The 22123-nt window shown below is 41.1% G+C and overlaps 1 protein-coding gene across 7 annotated transcripts in view; it reads right to left on the minus strand.

Annotated features, from left to right (window-relative positions):
• The window catches only part of osbpl8 (oxysterol binding protein-like 8), a 253659-nt gene that overhangs the window by 71182 nt on the left and 160354 nt on the right, over positions 1-22123 (minus strand). For 5 of the 7 annotated variants that reach the window (XM_063058446.1, XM_063058442.1, XM_063058444.1 and 2 more), the window contains 2 exons: positions 6650-6720; positions 613-693 (listed from right to left, as the gene is read on the minus strand). In XM_063058446.1, coding sequence (XP_062914516.1) covers positions 613-693; positions 6650-6720 — 152 coding nt within the window. Of the gene's footprint in view, positions 1-612; positions 694-6649; positions 6721-17013; positions 17371-22123 lie in introns of those variants that run through there. The other 2 variants (XM_063058449.1, XM_063058447.1) reach the window with 2 other exon arrangements.

Consider the following 22123-nt stretch of genomic DNA (forward strand, 5'->3'; position numbering starts at 1 on the left):
CACATTCACAGAGAAGGCAGTAACTTACCTGCAGGAACCACAGTGACAATCCTCCCATAGCTGAAACTCTCCCTTTTGCTACATTTCAATGGTCTCTTATAGCCTTTGGCAGTGTGGCAAATCATAAACACAAGAGATTCTGCAGATGCTAGAAATCCAGAGTAACATACACAAAATGCTGGAGGATCTCAGCAGGTCAGGCAGCATCTATGGAGAAGAATAGAGTCGACGTTTTGGGCCAAGACCCTTCATCAGAACTGGAAAGGAAGAAGGCAGAAGCCAGAATAAGATGGGGGGAAGTGAAAGTGATAGGTGATGACAGGTAAGAGGGGAGGTGGGTGGGTGGGAGAGGGGGGATAAAGTGAGAGCTGGGAGGTGATAGGTGGAATAGTTAAAGGGCTGAAGGAGGAGGAATCTGATTGGAGAAGAGAGTGGATCATGGGTGAAAGGGAAGGCGGAGGAGCACCAGAGAGGATGATAGGCAGGTGAAGAAGAGAAGGGGTAAGAGAGGTGCGATAATGCGGATTAGAAAAGGAGGGAAGGGAGAGGAGGGAGAAATTACGAGAAATTGGAGAAATCCATGTTGCTACTATCTGTAAAATATAAACTTACCTTAAGAGACTCTTTCTTTGTGAGTTTGCTTCCAGGTGAGACAAGATCCTTTTCCGTTCCATTGTATAATTTGGACTCTGACTGTAAATAATAATTTAAACAGAAAATTTCAGTTTTGTGGTGAAAAGAAACGGCAGAGGTGGCTGGTCTCACTGGGGACAAATATTACATTTGACTGGCCCAAATGTATAGCTGCTTCCTACATTCAGTGTCCATTTATTAGGTACCTCCTGTAATTAAAAAAGTGGCCACTGACTGCATGTTTCTGGTCTTCTGCTGCTATAATCCATATCGGTACGGCATGTTGCGCATTAAGCAATGCCTTCGGCATACCACTGTTATAACACGTGGTTATTTGGTTACTGTCACCTTCCTTCCTGTCAGCTTGAACCAGTCTGGCAGTTTTCATCTACGTGAAAATCCCAGGTCAGCAGTTTCTGAGATACTCAAACCACCCCATCTGTCACCAACAATCATTCCACGGTCAAAGGCACGGTCAATCACATTTTTGAACCATTCTGATGTTTGACCTGAACAACAGCTGAACCTTTTGACTAGGTCTGCATGCTTTTATGCATTGAGCTGCTGCCACATGATTGGCTCATTAGATATTTGCATTAACAAGCAGGAATTTAAGTGTATATCCTCAGGTTTCATGCTGTGGCCCATTGAGTCTTTGTTGCTTTCCAATGATTTTACCAAGAAGAATAAGGGCAGCAGAACATACAAACATCAGCACCCTCCATGCTAACTTGACTAGCTCCTCCATCATCTTAAATGATCCTGGGAATGAATGGGTTAACATATGAGGAGTGCTTAATGGCTCTCGGCCTGCACTCACTGGAGTTCAGAAGAATGAGGGGGTGGGATGTCACTGAAACCTACTGAAGGCCGACATAGAGTGGACACGGAGAGGATGTTTCCAATAGTGGGAGAGTCTAGGACTAGACAGCACAGATTCAGGAGGATGTATCTTTAGAACAGAAATGAATAGGAATTCTTTAGTCAGAGGGTGGTGAATGTGTGGAATTCACTGGCACAGATGGCTGTGGAAGCCAAGTCATTGGGGATATTTAAAGCAGAGGTTGATAGGTTCTTGATTAGTAAGGGCGCCAAAGGTTATGGGGAGAAGGCAGGAGAATGGGGTTGAGAGGGATAATAATCAGCAGTGATTGAATGGCAGAACAGACCCGATAGGCTGATTGGCCTAATTGTGTTCTTGTGTCTTATGACCATGAGGTATCCAAATTCTTCCACCGAAGCAGTAAATAAACTACCAGGGGATCTTCAGAATATGGGAGCTAACTAGAGCGTCTGGGGAAACCTGCACCATCACACAGAAAGTATACAGTCTCCACACAGGCACTGCCTGAAGTCAGGATCAAATTCAGACTGATAGAACTGTATGGTAGCAGTGTGAACTGTTGTGCCCTTATGTTGCTGAACTCTGTTTATGTGATAAAACTCAAATTGATCCATACAATGAGGCAAACATATATCCTCTAAATCTGCTGACTCAAGATCTTGTTAAATTAAACATCAAATTTCACATTAAAATTAGCAGGTTTGAATTTACCCACCATTGAGCACATCTACAAGGAGCGCTGCCACAAGGAAGTAATTTCCATCATCAGGGACCCCCACCATCCAGGCCATGCTCTCTTTTGGCTGCTGCCATCGGGAAGGAGGTACAGGAGCCTTAGGACCCATACCACCACGTTCAGGAACAGTTATTACGCCTCAACCATCAGGCTCCTGAACCAGCGTGGATAACTTCACTCACCTCAACAGTGATCTGATACCACAACCTGCAGACTCGCTCTCAAGGACTCTATAGCTCAAGTTCTCAGTTCCTATCTATTCATCTAATATTTATTTAATTAATTATATATACATTTTTGTATTTGCGCATTGTCTTGTTTTGCATATTGGTTGTTTGTCGGTCTTTGTTAGTGAGTAGCTTTTCATTGATTCTACTGTATTTCTTTGTTCTACTGTAAATGCCCACAAGAGAATGAATCTCTGAGTCATATATGGTGACAGATATGTATTTTGTTAATAAATTTACTTTGCACTTTGAGTCATGACAAAAAACTAATTGTGTCGGAGAGGTATAATGTAATGGGGATACCTGAGCTCAAATGAAATGGATGTGGAAAGGACGTTTTCCATGGTGGGGGAAGTTTAGGGCAAGAGGGCACAACCTCAGGATAGAGGGGTGTCCATCTAAAACAGAGATGCGGAGAAATTTCTTTAGCCAGAGGGTAGTGAATTTGTGGAATTTGTTACCACAGGCAGCTGTGAAGTCCAGGTCACTGAGTATATTTAAGGCAGAGCTTTAAAAGTTCTTGATTAGATATGACATCAAAGGTTATGAGAAGCCCAGGGAGTGGGGCTGAGGAGGGCAAAAAGGATCAGCCATGATTGAATGGTGGCGCAGACTTGATGGGCCAAATGGCCTAATGCTGCCCCTATGTCTGGTGGTCAGTCAGTGGCAGAACCTCAAATTACCCCAGCAGTCAGAACAACGGAGCAGATGAATGACAACGTGTTTATTGGAGACTGTCAATAGATGGACACTGGTTGGATCAATTCTATTTTTGCTGCAAGTCCTCCAGAGAAAAGTGGCCAACGAAAAGCGACAAAAATGACCTGATCATCAGAAGCCAACCACAAAAAGAGCCACACACACTGCAGGGAAGTGCATTTCTCCGAGGGCCAAACAGTTCAGGTTCCTAGTGTATTGTATTTTACCTTGAGCCAACAAAATTGAAGGTTATAGAGCTGAAGGCATTTGGTATAAACATAGAGCTTCCAAAGAATAGAACACAAAATAAGTTAAGTGGCACTTAATATAAAATTCTGTGCCTAAAATGGACTGTGAGAAAGAATGTGTTAGGAGTGGCGGTTTTTCATCTCCTCTGACAGCACAGTCAGAATTTTGATTTGACATCTCTTCATTAAATCATGCTCAAATTGTGTCAATATTTTTGTACTTAAATCTCTAGTCTGACACCAGAGGCTGCAAATAAAATCCCCTTCTTAAAGGCAATAGTGGAACAATGTCACTGGATTATTGATTCCATCAGGAAGATAATGCAGGATTATCTGAACTACAGTTCCAGAGAAGCAGGGTTTTGAATTAGTTTTATTCTGATTAGCAGGGTATTCAATACCAACACTGAGTCTCAAGTTAGCAGCAGCAAAACTTCAAAATCTCAAACAAGAGAAAGTCTGCAGATGCTAGAAATCCGAACAACACACACAAAATGCTGGAGGAAATCAGCAGGCCAGATGGCATCTATGGAAAAAAGTACAGTAGACGTTTCAGTCCAAAACCCTTTGGCAGGACTGGAGAAAAAAAACTGAGGAGTAGATTTAAAAGGTGGGGGAAGGGGAGAGAGAAATACCAGGTGATAAGTGAAACTTAAAGGGGCAGAGATGAAGCACAGAGCTAGAAAGTTGATTGGTGAAAGAGACAGGAGGCCATGGAAGAAAGAAGAGGGAGGGGGAAGGATCACCAGAGGGGGGTGATGGGTGGGCAAGGAGATAACACAAGAGAGGGACAAGGGGATGGGAAATGGTGAAGGGGGGGTGGTGGTGGTGGAGGCATTACTGGGAGTTTGAGAAATCGATATCCATACCATCAGGTTGGAGGCAATCTTAAAGGAACATAGGGTGTTGTTCCTCCAACCTAAGTGTGGCCTTATCCTGGCAGTGGAGGAGGCCATGGATGGACAGATCAGAATGGGAGTGGGAAGTGGAATTAAAATGCGTGGCCACTGGGAGATCCCACTTGTTCTGGCAGATGGAGCGTAGATGTTCGGCGAAGCTACGTCGGTCTCACCGATATACAAGAGGCCACACTGGGATTCCAAATCTCAATGCAGCTATCTGCTAAAGCAATTCAACTAAATGTGCCTGTTCATCTAACCAACAAACAATATTAGCATGTTCGCATTGCTCACATGTTAGGGCATTGATTTGCAAGATTATTCTAAAGCTTTAGGTCTCATCTTAATGACAGCATACTACAGTAAACTGAAGAAGTGTAAGTCTGCGGATCGGAAAATGCATTATCAAATTTACCACTGAGGTTTGAAGTAGTTTTATACTTCCAAAGGCTAAATTCCTACTGGTGTCAGTCAGTTAGATGTTTGCCATTGTTGGTCCCGACTCTGAGAAACAACGTAAAAAATATGAGGGACACTTTTATACTGCACTGACAAAGTCTTTCAGATGCAATATAAAACTGAAATGAATAGAAAGCAGTGTACAGCATTCCAAGTAGCTGATGCACCCTTCTTAAGTCTTCCTGTAGCCACCATTCTGTTTTACTTGTAATCTCACTAACTGAGAATGTAACAGCTGTACCAAATTCATGCTCAGGTAGGTCAGCTTTGACTGATCTCCTGGTGAACACCACTTTTTAATAACTCACCTTTTACTTTGAACACCAACTCTGCATGGCCTTTCAGTTTGCTCCTATACTCAGAAGCAAAGCCAACATTTACAAAGCATATGTCAGGATTTGCAAAGCACTTTGCAGTCAATGAAGCCTTTTCATCGTGATTCTCTGGTGTAAAAAAGAAAAAAATAGCAACTAATCTGCCTCTGCAGCCATTCCTTTTTCTCTATGAGCTTCATGTAGATAAGGAAGTTTACTGCCCTCTGGTATATATGACAATAAACCAATCTAATCTACACAAGCAACAAATATGCTCTGCACATTACAGTTAATCAGGATAAACTTCCTGGATGCCTCTAGAACTACCAAGGTCACACAACATCTCACAATGCACAAAAACTACAGCAAACTGTCATGTCAGCAGAAAAGGTCACTGGCTGCAGTCTACCATCCCTGCAGAACCTGTAAGTGTCCAGGACAAAGACATGGGCAGGAAAAATCATTTTGGACACTCACCACCCATCTCATTCTAATATGATATTTTTAAGCATCCACACTTTCAACAATAAGTCTGAATATCATTTTCACCTTGGTTGCCTAGTGGTCTAATGCTAGCTGAAAAGAGGAAGCTCTTCTGAGTGAATCTGATGGAAGGCTGGAAAGCTTCCAAGCCAGATCAGACAAAACAAATAAATTCCCAATTGACACAGTCACAGTACTTTGTAATCTGCTACACAGAGATTGAATGGTTACTCAGTACTGGCACTTAGCTGATTGAGAATCTATGTCTACAAAGTGCTTTACATTGTACTGAGGACATCTCCAAATGCAAGTCTTCCTAAAGATAAAACTCAGTTTGAGAACAATTCTGTCCTGGTAAAAAAACATACCAATATCCTCTATCATTGCCCCATTTCTGCATGGTCACAAAACTCTGGTTAGACCACACTTGAAATAATGTGCTTAGTTTGGGCCACCTTATCATAGGAAGGATGTGGAAGCTTTGGAGAGGGTGCAGAAGAGATTTACCAGGAAGCTGCCTGAATTAGAGAGCATGTCTTATCAGGATAGGTTGAGTGAGCTGGGGATTTTCTCTTTGGAGAGAAGGAAGAAAAAGGTGTCTTGACGAAGCTCCATGATGATGAGGCATAGAAAGAGTGGACAACCAGAGACTATTTCCCGTGGAGGAAATAACCAAGAGAAGGGGCATAATAGAAAGGGTGTTTGGAGGGAAGTATGGGGGTGGTGACAGAGGCAAGTCTTATTTTTACATCGGGAGTAGGAGGCATGTGGAATATAGTGGAGGTGGAGGTGGAGGTGGTGGTAGAGGCAAATGCATTAAGGATGTTTAAGAGACTCTTAAAAAGGCACAGGATGAAAGAAAAATTGAGAGCCATGGGAGGGAAGGATTAGAATGACCGTGGAGTAGGTTAAAATGTTGGCACAACACTGTGGGCCGAAGGGCCCGTACTGTGCTGTATGGTTCTATGTTCTAAAAGCATGCCAGTGATTTGGATCACTCATCCTCTCGTAGCTTATCTTCTGAAGTTTTCCCCTCTAAATGCAGGCGAGTCACTCCAACTGTCAGATTTTGTGCTAGGGAACAGAAAAATATGGAAAATATTGTACCTTGCTTTTTGATATTGTGTGAGTAGAGTCATCCTTTGATATGGACACATCATCTCTGCCTCTATCCAAGCCTAAAAGAAAAAGTTGTTAAATAACATTAAGGCACGAAATTATTGTAAAAGACAGCAGTAACCGAGACAGGTGTAAGCCACATGCGACAGCACGTTTAAAGAGTCTAGCAACAACCTCCAATTCTGAATAACATTTACTGCAAATCATTAAAATAGTTACATCTACAACAAAATACTGCAGACTCTGGAAATCTGTAATATTTGCAGCATTATTCGTTTGACCTACGCAGATAATGCTCAAGACAATGGTGACTAAAAATAGATACGTAAATATTAGCTCAGCAGTTTCTTTCCAGATGGTGTTTATATCCTTAATATCATCTGCACACCTCAAACTCAAGACTGTTGTTCAACAGTCTGGGGATTAGAATTTGAAATCATTCACTGTAAAATCCAGAACAGAGATCATACTGACCCAAAAATCTCTCCAACTTACATATGTACGCATAGATGCTTATAAACAGAGAAAGTACAGTTGATGTTTTTCACTTAAATATGACGTATAAACATTGAACACTGATCAAAGAGCACAAAAGAAAATAAGTTATTTTCAGACAATCAAGATTGCTTGAAGTGGGTAATTAGAGAGAAAACACCATAGTTTAGTGCCCCTCTTGTGTATTAACACTGGAAGTATATGTTGGATGGCAAATCTCAATTCCAATTCCCTCGGAAGCAGAAATCAGGCTGACATTTTAACAGACATTTTATTTTCAAACTGCTCTCAGAGGAACATAAAAGATGTGTTTTTGTTCAATGCAATCTGACTGACAATATGTGTACAGTAATAATGATTAAGACTCAAGTACTTTTTTGATGGAATTTGATTAAAGGAGGCATGTTCATTTGGAAAATGAACAGCTTTTCATATGATCTCAGGATCTCTTACAGCTAAGTGAAGTAAGACCATATGGCATAGAAGTAGGATTAGGCCATTCGGCCCATCGAGTCTTTCTCTGTCATGGCTTATTCATGATCCCTCTCAACCCCATTCTACTGCCTTCTCCCTGTAACCTTTGACACCCTTACTAATCAAAAACTTATCAACAACTACTTTAAGTATATCCAATGACTTGGCCTCCACAGCCACCTGTGCCATTGAATTCCACAGATTCACCACCCTCTGGTTAAAGAAATTTCTCCTAATCTCTGTTCAAAAGAGATATCGTTGTATTCTGAGGTTGAGCCCCCTGGTTTTAGACTCCCTTACTAAATATACTCCTATGTCTTATGGTCTTATATGAACCTACAAGAAGCAATAATTTAGATTTAACCAGCTTTATGCAAGCAATTAAAAATATCATTCATTTAACACCAACAGTGGCCATGTTGTTTTTTACTATATTTTCAAAGTAGAACACATATCATTTGCAGGTGTATACCCTCAGTGGTCACTTTATTAGGTACACCTGTACACCTACTCATTAATGCAAATATCTAATCAGCCAGTCATATGGCAGCAACTCAATGCATAAAAGCTTGCAGACATAGTCGAGAGGTTCAGTTGTTGTTCAGACCAAACATCAGAATGGGAAAGAAATGTGATCTAAGTGATTTTGACAGAGGAACGATTGTTGGTGCCAGACAGAGTTGTTTGAGTATCTTAGAAACTGATCTCCCAGGAATATTGCTCATAACAGTCTCTAGAGTTTATAGAAAATGGCACAGGAAACAAAAACATCCAGTGGGCAGCAGTTCTGTAGGCAAAAATGCCTTGTTAATGAGAGAGGTCAGAGGAGAACAGCCAGAGTGGTTCAAGCTGACGGGAAGGCAACAGTAGCTCAAATAACCACGCATCACAACAGTAGTGTGCGGAAGAATACTACACGTCGAATCTTGAAGTGGATGGGCTACAGCATCAGAAAACTAGGAACAAACACTCAGTGGCCACTTTCAAAGGTACCTAATTAAGTGGTCACTGAGTGTAAATCTGCTAAAATATCCGTTTGCTAAGGATTTTGGAGCCATTTAAGTTAACCAAACAATTGAAAAATCTTTGGCAATGTCTCAACATTTCAGCATAAAGATACTTCCATGGATCTGTAGTACAGGTCAAGCATGGAGTTACGAACTGTGCAGTAGGCTGTGTTGCCATGAATATACTCTGACAGCCGATTATCACACAAACCTGAATTAATCACATCTCAAGAATGAAGCAAGGCTGCTATTATTTCAAAACAAATCAACAATTAAAAAAAAAACAAAAATTCTAATATGGCTCCTATAAGCATCAATGAAGGATTTAGCATGCTAAAAGATATATAAATTGTGAAATGGTATCCTTCATTTTAAAAATTCTGCATAAATCTTTACAGTAAGTCTTCTCAAGCATGTAATCTTTTCCCTAACAATATAATAAGATTAATTACAGTCATTGGCACAATTTCTAACTAAAAATATGCTAATGCATGCAAAACAGTTTTAAACCTCTGGTTTCCTCTTTTGTTTCAAATATTTGAATCCCCAAAAAAAAGCAGTTCAATCATTTTAAATGGACAAAATTTAAGACTTAATCAAAACTACTGTGCTTGAAAACCATACAGAGACTGGGAACCCTGCAAATTGTTGAGGTACTGGGGTGAAATGGGTGGCATGAGGTGGAAGTGGACATGGAATTTGACTTCATTGCTCCCATCATGGAGGAGGTACAGGAGTTTGAAGACACAGATTGAATGTTTTATGAACAGCTTCTTCCCCTCTGCAATCAGATTTTTGAATGGCTATGGATAGTACCTCACTTTTTGCTCTTTTCACACTATTTATTTATTATTGTAACAGTAATTTTTTTATGAATTGCACAGTTCTGCTATCACAAAACAACACATTTCATGACATATGCCAGTGATAATAAACCTGATTCTGATTCTGACTTGTACCTCAGCATGGGAAATTCTTGACTTTTGGGTACTGTGGTGAAATTCCTCCCCTCAGTGGTAAGGTTAGGGTGACTGGATGACTGCCCAAAATACTGAAAGAAGCACAATCATGGGGTGAGAAACACAAAATGCTGGAGGAACTTAGCAGGTCAGGCAGGATTAATGGAGAGGAATGAACAGTTGACATTTTGGGCCGAGTCTTTTCATCAGGTCCTGATGAAGGGTCGCAGCCTGAAATGTTGACTATTTATTCCTCTCCATAGTGCTTGACCTGTTGAGTTCCTACAGCATTTTGTGTTTGTTGCTCTGGATTGTCATCATCTGCAGAACCTCTTGTGTTTATGACTATGCTGAGACTGGATGACCATGATTTCTCGTGCAGTCAGCGAAGTTGTTTACAATGGGCTACAGAATTTTCCATTACATCTCAGAGTGCTTACAAAGGTACCTTGCCAATTAACATCAGCAACATAAAAGCTCCACACTCACATTAACAATTTCAACAATGCACATCACTGTTTATAGTTACCTAATTTTGGTTACCCATCCTCCAATCTATGATCTTGCTGATTAGCAATGGTAATGACTTTGCTTCACAAACACATTAAATGCAATTGATATTTAAATAAATATTTATTTCACTTGTGTTGGGCAGCATGATAGCACAGCGCTGATTGCATTAGCTTTACAGTATCAGCGATCAAACTTGAGTTCGATTCTTGCTGCTGTCTGGAAGGAGTTTGTACGTTCTCCCTGTGACTGTGAGGGTTTCCTCCCACATCCCGAAGACATATAGTTAGGATTAGGGTTAGTAAATTGTGGGCATGCTAAATTGACACCACTTGTGGGCTAGCCTAGCATAATCCTTGCTGATTTGATTTGAAGCAAATGATGCATTTCTCTGCATGTTTTGCTGTTTCAATGTTTATGTGACAAATAAAACCAATCCAATCTTTGTTAAGACTCATTGTGATCGGGCCGGCTGGTGGCGCAATGACATCAGCGCCAGACCCCGGAACGGAGGTTCCCGGGTTCGAAACCAGTCGGAGCCGCTCCCGAGTACGCTTTCCACCCGTGCCAGATTGAATGTTGAGATCGCAACTCGACCTCGTAAAATAAAGGGAAAAATACTGCGAGAATGTCTGTGTGAGGAATGGCGTACCATACAGTCTCTCTCTCGCTCTTGCTCCGCGCCTTGTAAAGGCATGAAAAAGACATCATCGCGTACACGCACGGACGCACGCACACACATGCACCCGCCAAAAAAAAGAATTCATTGCAATCACTGGTTATAACATTTAGCAATTCAGAATTCATAACAAGAATGAAGCACTATGTTTATGTTTACTAGCTGATGGCCTGTGGATGCTGCTGACGACACTTTCACTAAACCTATCCCTAAATTTTTTTTACACAGGCATGTTTTCTACTGAGAGTGGTGAGTCCCTGGAATGTGCTGCCTGGGTTATGGTAGACGCAGATAAATCAGGGGCTTTTAAGAGACGTTTCAATAGGCACATAAATGTGAGCAAAATGGAGGGATGTGGACAGAAGCGATTAGTTTAGTTGGCGATTTGAATACTAATTTATTCGGTTCGACACAACACTCTGGGCTGAAGGGCCTTTTCCTGAGCTGTACTTACTGTTTCATGTTCCATCATCTAATGGACTCCAAAATGAACTGGTAATTAAGATCAGATTAGTGGCATCTACACTCACACTTGGGAAACGGATCAGGATAAGAGGATACAGATAGACCAGATGCCTCCAGGTCAACATTCCAGAATCCTGACTCAAAATTCAAGATTGTTTAATGTCATTTCCAGCACACAAGTGTAAAGGAGAATGAAATAATTGTTACTCCGGGTCCAATGCAGCACAAAAAAAACACAATAAATATAAATACGTTAGATAGTATAAATATGTAGATTGATCGTATGTCCATAAAGTGTCTGTACATACAATGACTAACGGGAAATGAAGAAAAGGTGGTGGTCGATTAGTGAATGCAGGTGTTGATCAGGCTAACTGATTAAGGAAAGGAACTGTTTTTGAGTCTGGTGGTTCTGGTGTGGCTGCTACGTAACCTCCTTCCTGATGGGTGAGGACTACCAAATTATATTACAGGTTGACCACCGATTTTCCAGCACCCTCGGTTCCTGAGCCTTGCTGGATTAAAAGAGGTCACGCAATAATAATGGCAAAAATGGACTTTAGAAGCTTAAAAACGATTATTAATTAAATATAAATGTATTAATTACTGTGTTTACAAAGAATGTTGCTTCTCGGTTATCTTTTTAAACATTTCATCCAGGGAAAGTTGTTTCATGTGTTTTGATCTCTCCCTGTGTAATATTTTTTGCATCAAATAAAAATTTATTAGCTCTTGTTCCATCACGAAGGTACATTTCTCTAACCCTTTGATTAAATCATGCAACAATTCAATTAACTTGTTAACAGTAAATCTTTCAGTTTCATCATCATCGCTGCCATCTTCATCATTTGCAGTGTTTTTATCAGCACTCAGAGAACACCGTCTATCATTTCTCAGTTCGTAAGCTGATGCACAAAACGTGTTTCATCGTCAATAATCATCCACTCACATAGATCTTCTTCCTTAAGACTACTTGCTGTATCTTTGAAAGCAGGTCCTGTAACACTTTCTGCATATGCAAGCAAATCATGAATAACTACTTTCTTCTTTGGTACATGCAATCCTGTAAAATAGTTGCATGCATCTTCTAATTTCAGTTCTTTATGGAACAGCTTAGTTTGGTTCATTATCATACTATCTGACAAGTCGACTCCATCCCCCCCCCCCCCATGCTGGCGAAACCATTCAGTCATTACTCAGTCATGCTCAGTGCTCTTACCAACTTTCAGAGAATTGCAAATTTTTTTCTCTTTGGTGCTTTATATCATACACAGGTAACAAATCAATGCCATGTAAGTCACACAATTTATGCACAGAAACACCTTGGTCCAGTTTTTTCAACATTCCAACCTTCTCTTGGATCGATATGGACTGATGTTTATATTTGACACCACCACTGGTTCTTGCAGTAATCTTAGAAGCTGCAGCTAAGGTTAAATTTATGTAAAATAAGCAAAAATAAACAAAAATAAGCACAAAATATTGGGAGTACCACCAACAAGTGCAATGCAAATAATAAAAATAGCGTGCTTTTGTCAAAATGAGTCTCACTTCAGATGGCACTGCATGCGCTTCAAACAGTGCCATCTGGTGGCCACCCAGTAAACTACATCCCGTAATTTCATCTGAATTAAAAGAGGTGCCAAAAAATTGGTGGTCAACCTGTAATTATTTGTGAATGTGCAGTGATTTACCCCTGCTTCTGTGGCATTTAACATGATCCAATGATATAAACATTTGGAAATTCAAAACTCTATTTCCATCTATTAGAAAAGAAATCCATGCATTGTTGTTCTCCTTTATGTGTTAACAGCTCCTTAAAATCCAAAGAAATGCAAATCTTTCTGAATAACCATGGATGGTTCGTGGGTTCCCTCACGGTAATTGGGGCTGCCCTTTGGAAGCTTTGTCGATCATCATGTTGGCAATCTTTTGACTATCTAGTAAGATGACGACGCGTTCGATCACAGTGGCTACTATGGGGTCAATCAAAGGTGTTATTGTCCTTTTTAAATGTATTTTTATAATTACAAGATCCAGCTGGACATTAAAAACTTAAAGTACAGCAAGTCTACCCCATCAACAAGTTACTCACTGACGAAGAAACTGAAGGAGCTGGATGTGGTGTAGATCATACTGCTGCCTGCGTCAGAGAGGCGTCGGAGGAATCAGGGCGTGAACACGGTGTGCAGTCTAATCAGCTAATGATCATCTTAGTCACTTTTCTTGTGATTGCAAGACCCTATTGGGCATTGTTAATGTGGAATGTTGCAAGTCTAATTCACAGGTTTTTTGGCGGATGGCAGGGGACCTTGGTTGTGCTGAGGACTAGGCCTCAAGCCATGGAGTCGCCTGTTTGCAGTCACCCAGGAGAGAGGCATTGGACTCTGTGCACTCCACTGGAGCTGGTATGGTACGGCATGGCATCCAAGCTGGAGTTGTGCTGCTCCCAGTGTTCACTTGGCAGAAGACAAGCTGCATTGTGTTCGACTGCAGATTGCTGCAACGTTCACAGACTCAGGGCCCTGGACTAAATTTTTTTGTGTGACTGTATTTTACTGATATCTTATATGTGCTATATGATTCTTGTGTCACATGTCACGTGTCACTGTTGGTACTGTGTTTTGCACCTGGGCCCCGGAATAACGCTGTTTTGTTTGGCTATATTCACGGGTATTCACCTATGGTTGAATGACAATTTAACGAATTTGAATCTCCACTGCAATCCTTAATCCTCTGGCCTTATGTGCTATAAGGCTGTCTAAGTATCAACTGGGATTGACTCACTTATCAGATTCCTTCTTCTTCAGCCTATTACCTCGCAGCTTCTAACTTCATCCCCCCATCCCATCCACTCACTTTACCCCTCACCTGTCTCACCTATTACCTGCCAGCTTGTACTTCTCCCTCTCCCCACTACCACTTTACCCCTCACCTGTCTCACCTATTACCTGCTGGCTTGTACTTCTCCCTCTCCCCACTTTACCCCTCACCTGGTCTCACCTATTACCTGCCAGCTTGTACTTCTCCCTCTCCCCACTACCACTTTACCCCTCACCTGTCTCACCTATTACCTGCCGGCTTCTCATTTCATCCCCCCCTCCCCACCACCTCCCCCTCCACCACTTTACCCCTCACCTGGTCTCACCTATTACCTGCCAGCTTGTACTTCTCCCTCTCCCCACTCACCACTTTACCCCTCACCTGTCTCACCTATTACCTGCCAGCTTCTCACTTCATCTCCCCCCTCCCCTCCCCCTCCACCACTTTACCCCTCACCTGTCTAACCTATTACCTGCTGGCTTGTACTTCTCCCTCTCCCCACTCACCACTTTACCCCTCACCTGGTCTCACCTATTACCTGCCAGCTTGTACTTCTCCCTCTCCCCACTCACCACTTTACCCCTCACCTGCCTCAACTATTACCTGCCAGCTTCTCGCTTCATTCCCCCTCCCCTCCCCCTCCACCACTTCACCACTCACCTGGTCTCACCTATAGCCTACCAGCTTGTACTTCTCTCTCTCCCCTCCTTCTAATTTTGGCTTCTTCACCCTCCCTTTCTAGTCCTGATGAAGGATATCAGCCTAAAACACTGACTGTTTATTCTTCTCCATAGATGTTTGTGCTGGCACATGCTCTGCGCTGGCTCAGTGGAAGAGTTCACTTGGGGGGGTGGGGAAGAGTGCTGGCTCCTGGAAAATGGTTAGTCATTGATTGATTTTGTTGTGCGGTGTCGTTGTGATGAATGTATTTGTGGACATTTGTGATTCCAAGGGAGATTATGAATTCCTTCTTTTCTTTTTATGTAATTGTTCTGGCTCATGGTAACAACTCCCCTCTCCTGCATTCCAAAGAATGGACTATCCTTTTCCTCCTAGAGCAAGGAGATCCTTACTTAAGGAACACACACAAAATGCTGGTGGAACGCAGCAGGCCAGGCAGCATCTACAGGAAGAAGCACAGTCGACGCTTCGGGCCGAGACCCTTCGTCAGGACTCGGTCTCGGCCCGAAACGTCGACTGTGCTACTTCCTATGGATGCTGTCTGGCCTGCTGCGTTCCACCAGCATTTTGTGTGTGTTGCTTGAATTTCCAGCATCCTCGTGTTTGCGTCCTTACTTAAGGGCTCATTTTGGTGTAAGCGGGGAGGGAGAGAGGATGTGGTAAGGTGATGTGTTTTACTTTAGATTTATGGTTTGGAGCTGTAGTCCTAAAGGTCTGATGGTATATATCTGCATTTTCTCTTTTGTCATTGTTGTTATTTTTGCCATTTTTTTGCACTGTAAATATTTCTACACTTTTTCTAAAAATTTTCCACCTTTGCACTGAGTGTGCTATTGCAGCCTGCCATCTGATTTTTAAAGTCCACACTTCCATAAGAGCACAGGATCCTCACCAAAACCCACAATGTGACAAACCCCTTTAAAAAAAACCCTCCCAACAAAGACCATCAAACATCCAGTGCACAAAGACAAAAAAACAAATTGCACAAACAGCAAAAAACCAGCAAGAAACATACAGAGCGTTAAATGTTAAGTGCGGAGTCCTTGGAACAGTCCAGGAGCCGTAGCCACTGAGCCAGCCAGTTCAGCACTGTATCGATGGCCGCAGGCTACAGCACACAGAGCCGGTCCCATGCCAAAGCACCTCAATCAAATTGCACAAATTGTGAAAAAAAGAGTAAACAAAAGCACATGGAGACTGTGGAATGATTGTTGGTGCCAGACAGGTTGGTTTAAGTATCTCAGAAACTGCTGATCTCCTGGGATTTTTATGCACAACAGAGAATGGTGCGAAAAACAAAAAACATCCAGTGAGAGGCAATTCTATGGTTGAAAACACCTTGTTAATGACAGAGGTCAGAGGAGAGTGGACAGACTGGTTCAAGCTGACAAGAAGGTAACAGTAACTCAAATAACCACGTGTTACAACAGTGATGTGCAGAAGAGCATCTCTGAATGTACAAGACGTTGAACCTTGAAGTGGACGGGCTACAGCAGCAGAAGGCCACAAACATACACTCAGTGGCCACTTTATTAGCTACAGGAGGTATCTAATAAAGTATCGACTCAGTGTACATAAATCTACACAAATACGTCAAATCATCCAGACACCACTGCCAGCTAATTCCTTACCATTTTTGTGGCTTTAATACACAGTTGTCATATTAATAGCTGAGGCAAAATCATAATCTTACTTTCAACCTGAAAGCAGCAAAAGATTAATTTAGTTACTGATGAACGTGTTCCCCAGTCAAAGACAGTGAACAGTCCGAGATGGAATTGTCAATGAGTAAGTGTGCAGAGGTCAGATTGTTGAATTATGTACTCTTCTGGAACTGTCACAAGAAAGTAATCTAACCCCACAATTGACAATTTGCTTAATTGTCATTAAATGTAAGAATGAAAAGGCATTGTATGACTTATTCGTGTAAATAATTTTTGTTATGAAGGAAGCTTATGCAAAAAGGTAATGACAATTTCCTTAAATGTTTCTTTCATTTTCAGTCAATTAGCAAGTACTTACTTAAGTGCTGCAGATATTCCAGGTTGTCCAAAATAAGGCATAAAATAATTCTATAAACAAAGTGACTGATAAGCATTGTAACTGAAACTGGCACATTTTATCTCCACAGTCTGTACCCAATCTAAACTACAGCTCTCTAAGCTAAAAGAAAACACATTATGTTTTTATCTTTTTATATGTTAGTAATGCTTTAAAAAACTGCAAGCTGTTGTAAGAAGAGCAATTAATACTACACACCTGATAATATTGGAGCAAGCTCATTGTAGCCACCAAAAGAAGCATTTCTGGTGAGTTTCCGTCCATCAATACGGGATGAGAGCACACTTGGAAGCCCGGCACACAGGGAGAACCTGCGGCGCGTCAGATTCTCGTCCTTCATGTTGTGGATATTCAGCCTGAGACACAGGTCTACCCGTCAGCTGAAATCAGTGTGCCGCTCAGGTGGAGGCTGAAGCAACTGCAGCTGCAAGGCTACTAATCAATGACTGAACAACTAGAGGAAAATGCTGGTCCCTGCGAACAAGACCAGACACTGTACTCTGCTCCCAGCAACGGGACAACAAAATGATAGCAGATTTACAGCAATGTAGCCAAGTACCTCCTTATTTATCCTTGAATTTGGAGAACAATCTTTTTTTAAAAAAAAATTGCCTTACGTACTCAATCCCAGAGCATTAAAACTTGTTTTTGAACTTTAAGTTAATATCACAAACATCTTTGAAATCTATAAAGCACCTAATCTCTCCATGCCTGACAATAAAGTTAGCTCCTATATTAATTCCTCTCTGCAATATCAGCGAATCCAGTTCATTTTTCTATTGAGTCACAATCTCATAAATTTTCTCTTCTTTATTCCTTTCAATTTTAATTAGAATATAATTCAAAATTAGGAGAAAATTAGATCTACAGTTATTACAAATTAAACTATTCCCTTCACTTATATTTAGTTAAAAGATATGTCACGCAGGAAGCAATTTTACTCTTAGACCGCTGTCTCCCTTTGGGATTCTTTTATACCAAGAACATCAGCCATCTGGTTGAGAAATGTTTTTTCTAGAGGCCCACCGTATCAATGGTGGTGGATGCAGTTTCGATCTCAACATTTAAGGGAAATTTGGATAGCTACTTGTATGGGAGGGGTATGGAGGGCTTTGATCTGGGTGCAGGCCGATGGGACTAGGTAGATTAAGAGTTTGACACTGACTAGATGGGCTGAAGGGCCTGTTTCTGTGATGTAGTGTTCTATGACTACATCAGCATGTAACACTATTAAGGTGTTGACACCTGATAGCATGAACATTGATTTCTCTAACATTCGGTAATCTCTCTCCCCTCTCCTCCTCTCTTTTTCCATTCCCCATTCTGGCTTGTCTCTTCTCCTCACCTGACTATCACCTCCCTCCGATGCCCCTCCTCCTTCCCTTTTTCCTATGGTCCAGTCTTCTCTCCTATCAGATTCCTTCTTATTCAGCCCTTTACCTTTTCCACCTATTACCTCCCAGCTTCTTACTTCAACCCCCCCCCCACCTCCACCCAACCACCTTGCCTTCATCTGGTCTCACCAATCACCTGTCAGCTTGTGCTCCTTCCCTTCCTTTCACTTCCTTATTCTGGCCTCTGCCCTCATCCTTTCCAGTCCTGATGAAGGGTCTCAGCCCAAAATGTTGATTGTTTATTCCCTTCCATAGATGCAGCCTGACTTGCTGAGTTCTTCCAGCATTTTGTGTGAGGAACACCAATAAATAATGTGAACTCCCACTTAAACCACTGAAACTGGATACCCATCTATTTCATGAGAACTGGACTAGACATGGCTCAAATGCCAAACAAAATCAACACCTGATTTGCAAATTTCATGTATTAATAATAATCTCTCAGGCAAGACTTCAACCTATACATCAATAAAGTTTTCAGAACTCTTTGCAAAGGTGCATGCTCAAAATTGGGATGGGTTATAGTCCCTACACATCTGTGGGCTCCAGAAGAGAGACATGAGCATGGATTCCCATGCATTCCTGACCTAATGAGATGCCCAATACGCAACAGCAAGAACAAATTTATTCAATTATTAACACTAGGACAAGGACCATGGTGATGAAGATAGCTTAATTTCATGGGGGGCTTGAAATCAACACTGGCAGATCTCAAGGATGTACGCTTAGCCCATTGCTCTATCCTCTCTACATCCACGATAGTATGGCTAAGAAGAGCTCATATAAATTTGCAGATGACACAACTATTGTTGGCAGAATTTCAGATGGTGAGGAGGCAGACAGGAGCAACATAGATAAGCTGGTTGAGTGTTGTCGTAGTAACAACCTCGCACTCAATGTCAATGAGACCAAAGAATTGATTGTGGATTTCAGGAAGAAGAAGTCGAGTGAACACAAACTAGTCCTCATCGAGGGATCAGAAGTGGAAAGGTGAGTAGTTTCAAGTTCCGGTGTGTCAACGTTTCTGCGGATATATCTGGGCCCAACATATTGATGCAATTACAACGAATGCATGACTCATTAGGAGTTTGAGGAGCATTGGTATATCGCCAAAGACACTTGCAAATTTCTACAGATGTACCATGGAGAGCAGTCTAACTGGCTGCATCATTGTCAGGTATAGAGGGGCCACTGCACAGGATTATAAAACACTGCAGAAAGTTGTAAACTCAACCAGCTCCATCAAGGACACTAGCCTCCAGGTTTCTGTACCTTCTTCCCAATGGTAACAGTGAGAAGAGGGTATGTCCTAGGTGGTGGGGATTCTTAATGACGGATGCTGCCATCCTAAGGCACAGCACTTAAGACATTAAACAACATTTAGGAGAAATATGGACGGAAGGGGTATGGAGGGATGTGGTCCATCTGCAGGTCAATTTGACAAGGCAGAATTAGAGTTCGGTACAGATCGAGATGGGTTGAAGGGCCTATTTCTGTGCTGTAGTGCTCTATGCATCTAACCAGCCAACCTATAAACACAACACAATCATTATATCAACAGAGGGGTATTTGTGCCAACTGTTAAAAAGTAAGCCTGCTCCATCAAAGCCCTGTACAACTGCTACTGCTTCCATTTTTTACTTCTGAAATAGCCAGAGAAAGCATTCCTTACTCCAATGCCCTGCCGCAGAGAAGAAAATTCTTCATACTCTTTCTTTAAATCTCTGAATATTTTAAATCAATATTCTTTGTGCCCAATGATTCAATGAGGAAACAATTCAGAGTTATTATTTATTCTGTTTTAGGCCTGCCTGTTCCAAGAGTTTCTCCCCATGGCCACATTTAACATAATCCAAGTGGATGCACATTCCGGTTTAATTGTGCTGTTTTTACCCTAAAACGAACACTGCTCCAAGCGCAGCCTAAGAACTTCTTGCACAAATTTATCTTCACTATCTCCACTCTATTCTTCTGAACAAGCAAAAAACAAAATATAACAGGTATTTTTATCTGTGACTTTATCGATGTTTATACTTGCTTATTTTATGTAGAGATCTTTGGCATCTTTCGAGCAGATTTCAGTAACAAAGCAATACGAGAACTGATCCACATTTTCATCTCAATTTACAGTCCCTGAACAACACTTTGCTAGGGCTTAGTTGAGAATCAGATAAAAATTACAATTAAAAGTGAAAATACCATTAAAACAATCTTCAGTGCTTGCTGAACAATTCAGTTAACTATTAAACTTCTGAAAACATACAACTAATTTGAAAATAATTGTCTTCCAGTTTGTTCCTGGTAAATTAATTTACATTTGCTTTCGAAAAACATTGTCCCATTTCGGTTAATAAAGACTGACATCCTCACACTTACAAATGGTGACCTGCCTCTTCCACAGAAACTTAACAATAATTTTCTGCACACAAAACAAAGCAGTGTCAACCTGTCTAACTGTGTATCAGCAGCCTTGCTCAAACCAAGATAATCCACACTCTTTGCTTTAAAGGTAGCTGTCTATAAAAAAAAACTTACACTCAAAATAATTAGCAGTTTGACTAAGGCAACGAAAGTGAATTGCATCCTGCTGAAATGAAGGAAAGCCTCTACTCCGAGTGCCAGCTGTCTCGACAATCATCCTTCCTATATTAATAAGCAACTCAGAATAATCACATCAGCATTAGTATGTGGTGGAAGTAGGTCAGATTTGACCTGTTTTCCAAACGGCAAGCTTTGCACTGCTTAGTATTAATCTGACAAGATATTATTCATCGTAACGGTTAATGTGCAAGGACATTTAAATGTTTGCATGTACATTTCCAAATGCAGCTATCTATACTTTTTGCTTTTTCTTTTTCAATATTTTTATTAATTACTTGCATAGACAAATACAAAATATTATGAAAACAGAAACAAGATTGAAATGCCCCATAACTTTTGCTTTTTAAAATACACCTGAACCAACAGTACTAGTAGTTCATTCAACAATCAAAATTCTTTGTATATGAGTTTGAAATTATAGAATAATACCGAAGTCATTCAGCCCATCTATGTTTGATATGCACCCAGTGGCCACTTTATTAGATATACCTGCTTGTTAATGCAAATATCTAAACAGCCAATCATGTGGCAGCAACTCAATGCATAAAAGCATGCAGACATGGTCCAGAGGCTCAGTTGTTGTTCAGACCAAACATCAAAATGGAGAACAAATGTGATCTAAGTAACTTTGACTGTGAAATCCTTATTGGTGCCAGATGGGGTTGTTTGAATATCTCAAACTGTTGATCTCCTGGGATCTTCACACACAACAGTCTCTAGAATTTACTGATAATGGTGCTCAAAACAATAAAAAACAACATTCAGTGAGTGGCAGTTCTATGGGCGAAAATACCTTGTTAATGAGAGAAGGTAGAGGAGAATGGCCAGAGAGGCTCAAGGTGACAGGAAGGTGACAGTAACTCAAATAACCACGTGTTACAACAGTGGTGTACAGAAGAGCATCTCTGAATGCAGAACACATCAAATCTTGAAGTAGATGTGCTACAGCAACAGAAGACCATGAACATACACTCAGTTACAGGAGGTACCGAATAAAGTTGAACATTGAATGTATTTATTGAATGTTTCATGCAATTTTGAGACATATCAATAACGTTTATTGCTTTCAAATCTTAATCCAATTTCCTTTTTTAATATTGATATGGTTTTTGCCAACTATCTTCTGACTGACAGCTTCAACATCTCTAAAGGTCTATCCTGCACCCAATATACTGATGCTATTACAAAGAAGAAGTTATATTTTATTAGGAGTTTGAAGAGAGTTGGTATGTCACCAAAGGCTCTCACAAGTGTCTATAGATGTACCATAGAGGGCGTTCTAACTGGTTGCATCATTTCTGGTATGGATGGTT

Source organism: Mobula hypostoma, chromosome 9 (genome assembly GCF_963921235.1).
Source record: "Mobula hypostoma chromosome 9, sMobHyp1.1, whole genome shotgun sequence".
NCBI classification, from domain to species: domain Eukaryota; kingdom Metazoa; phylum Chordata; class Chondrichthyes; order Myliobatiformes; family Myliobatidae; genus Mobula; species Mobula hypostoma.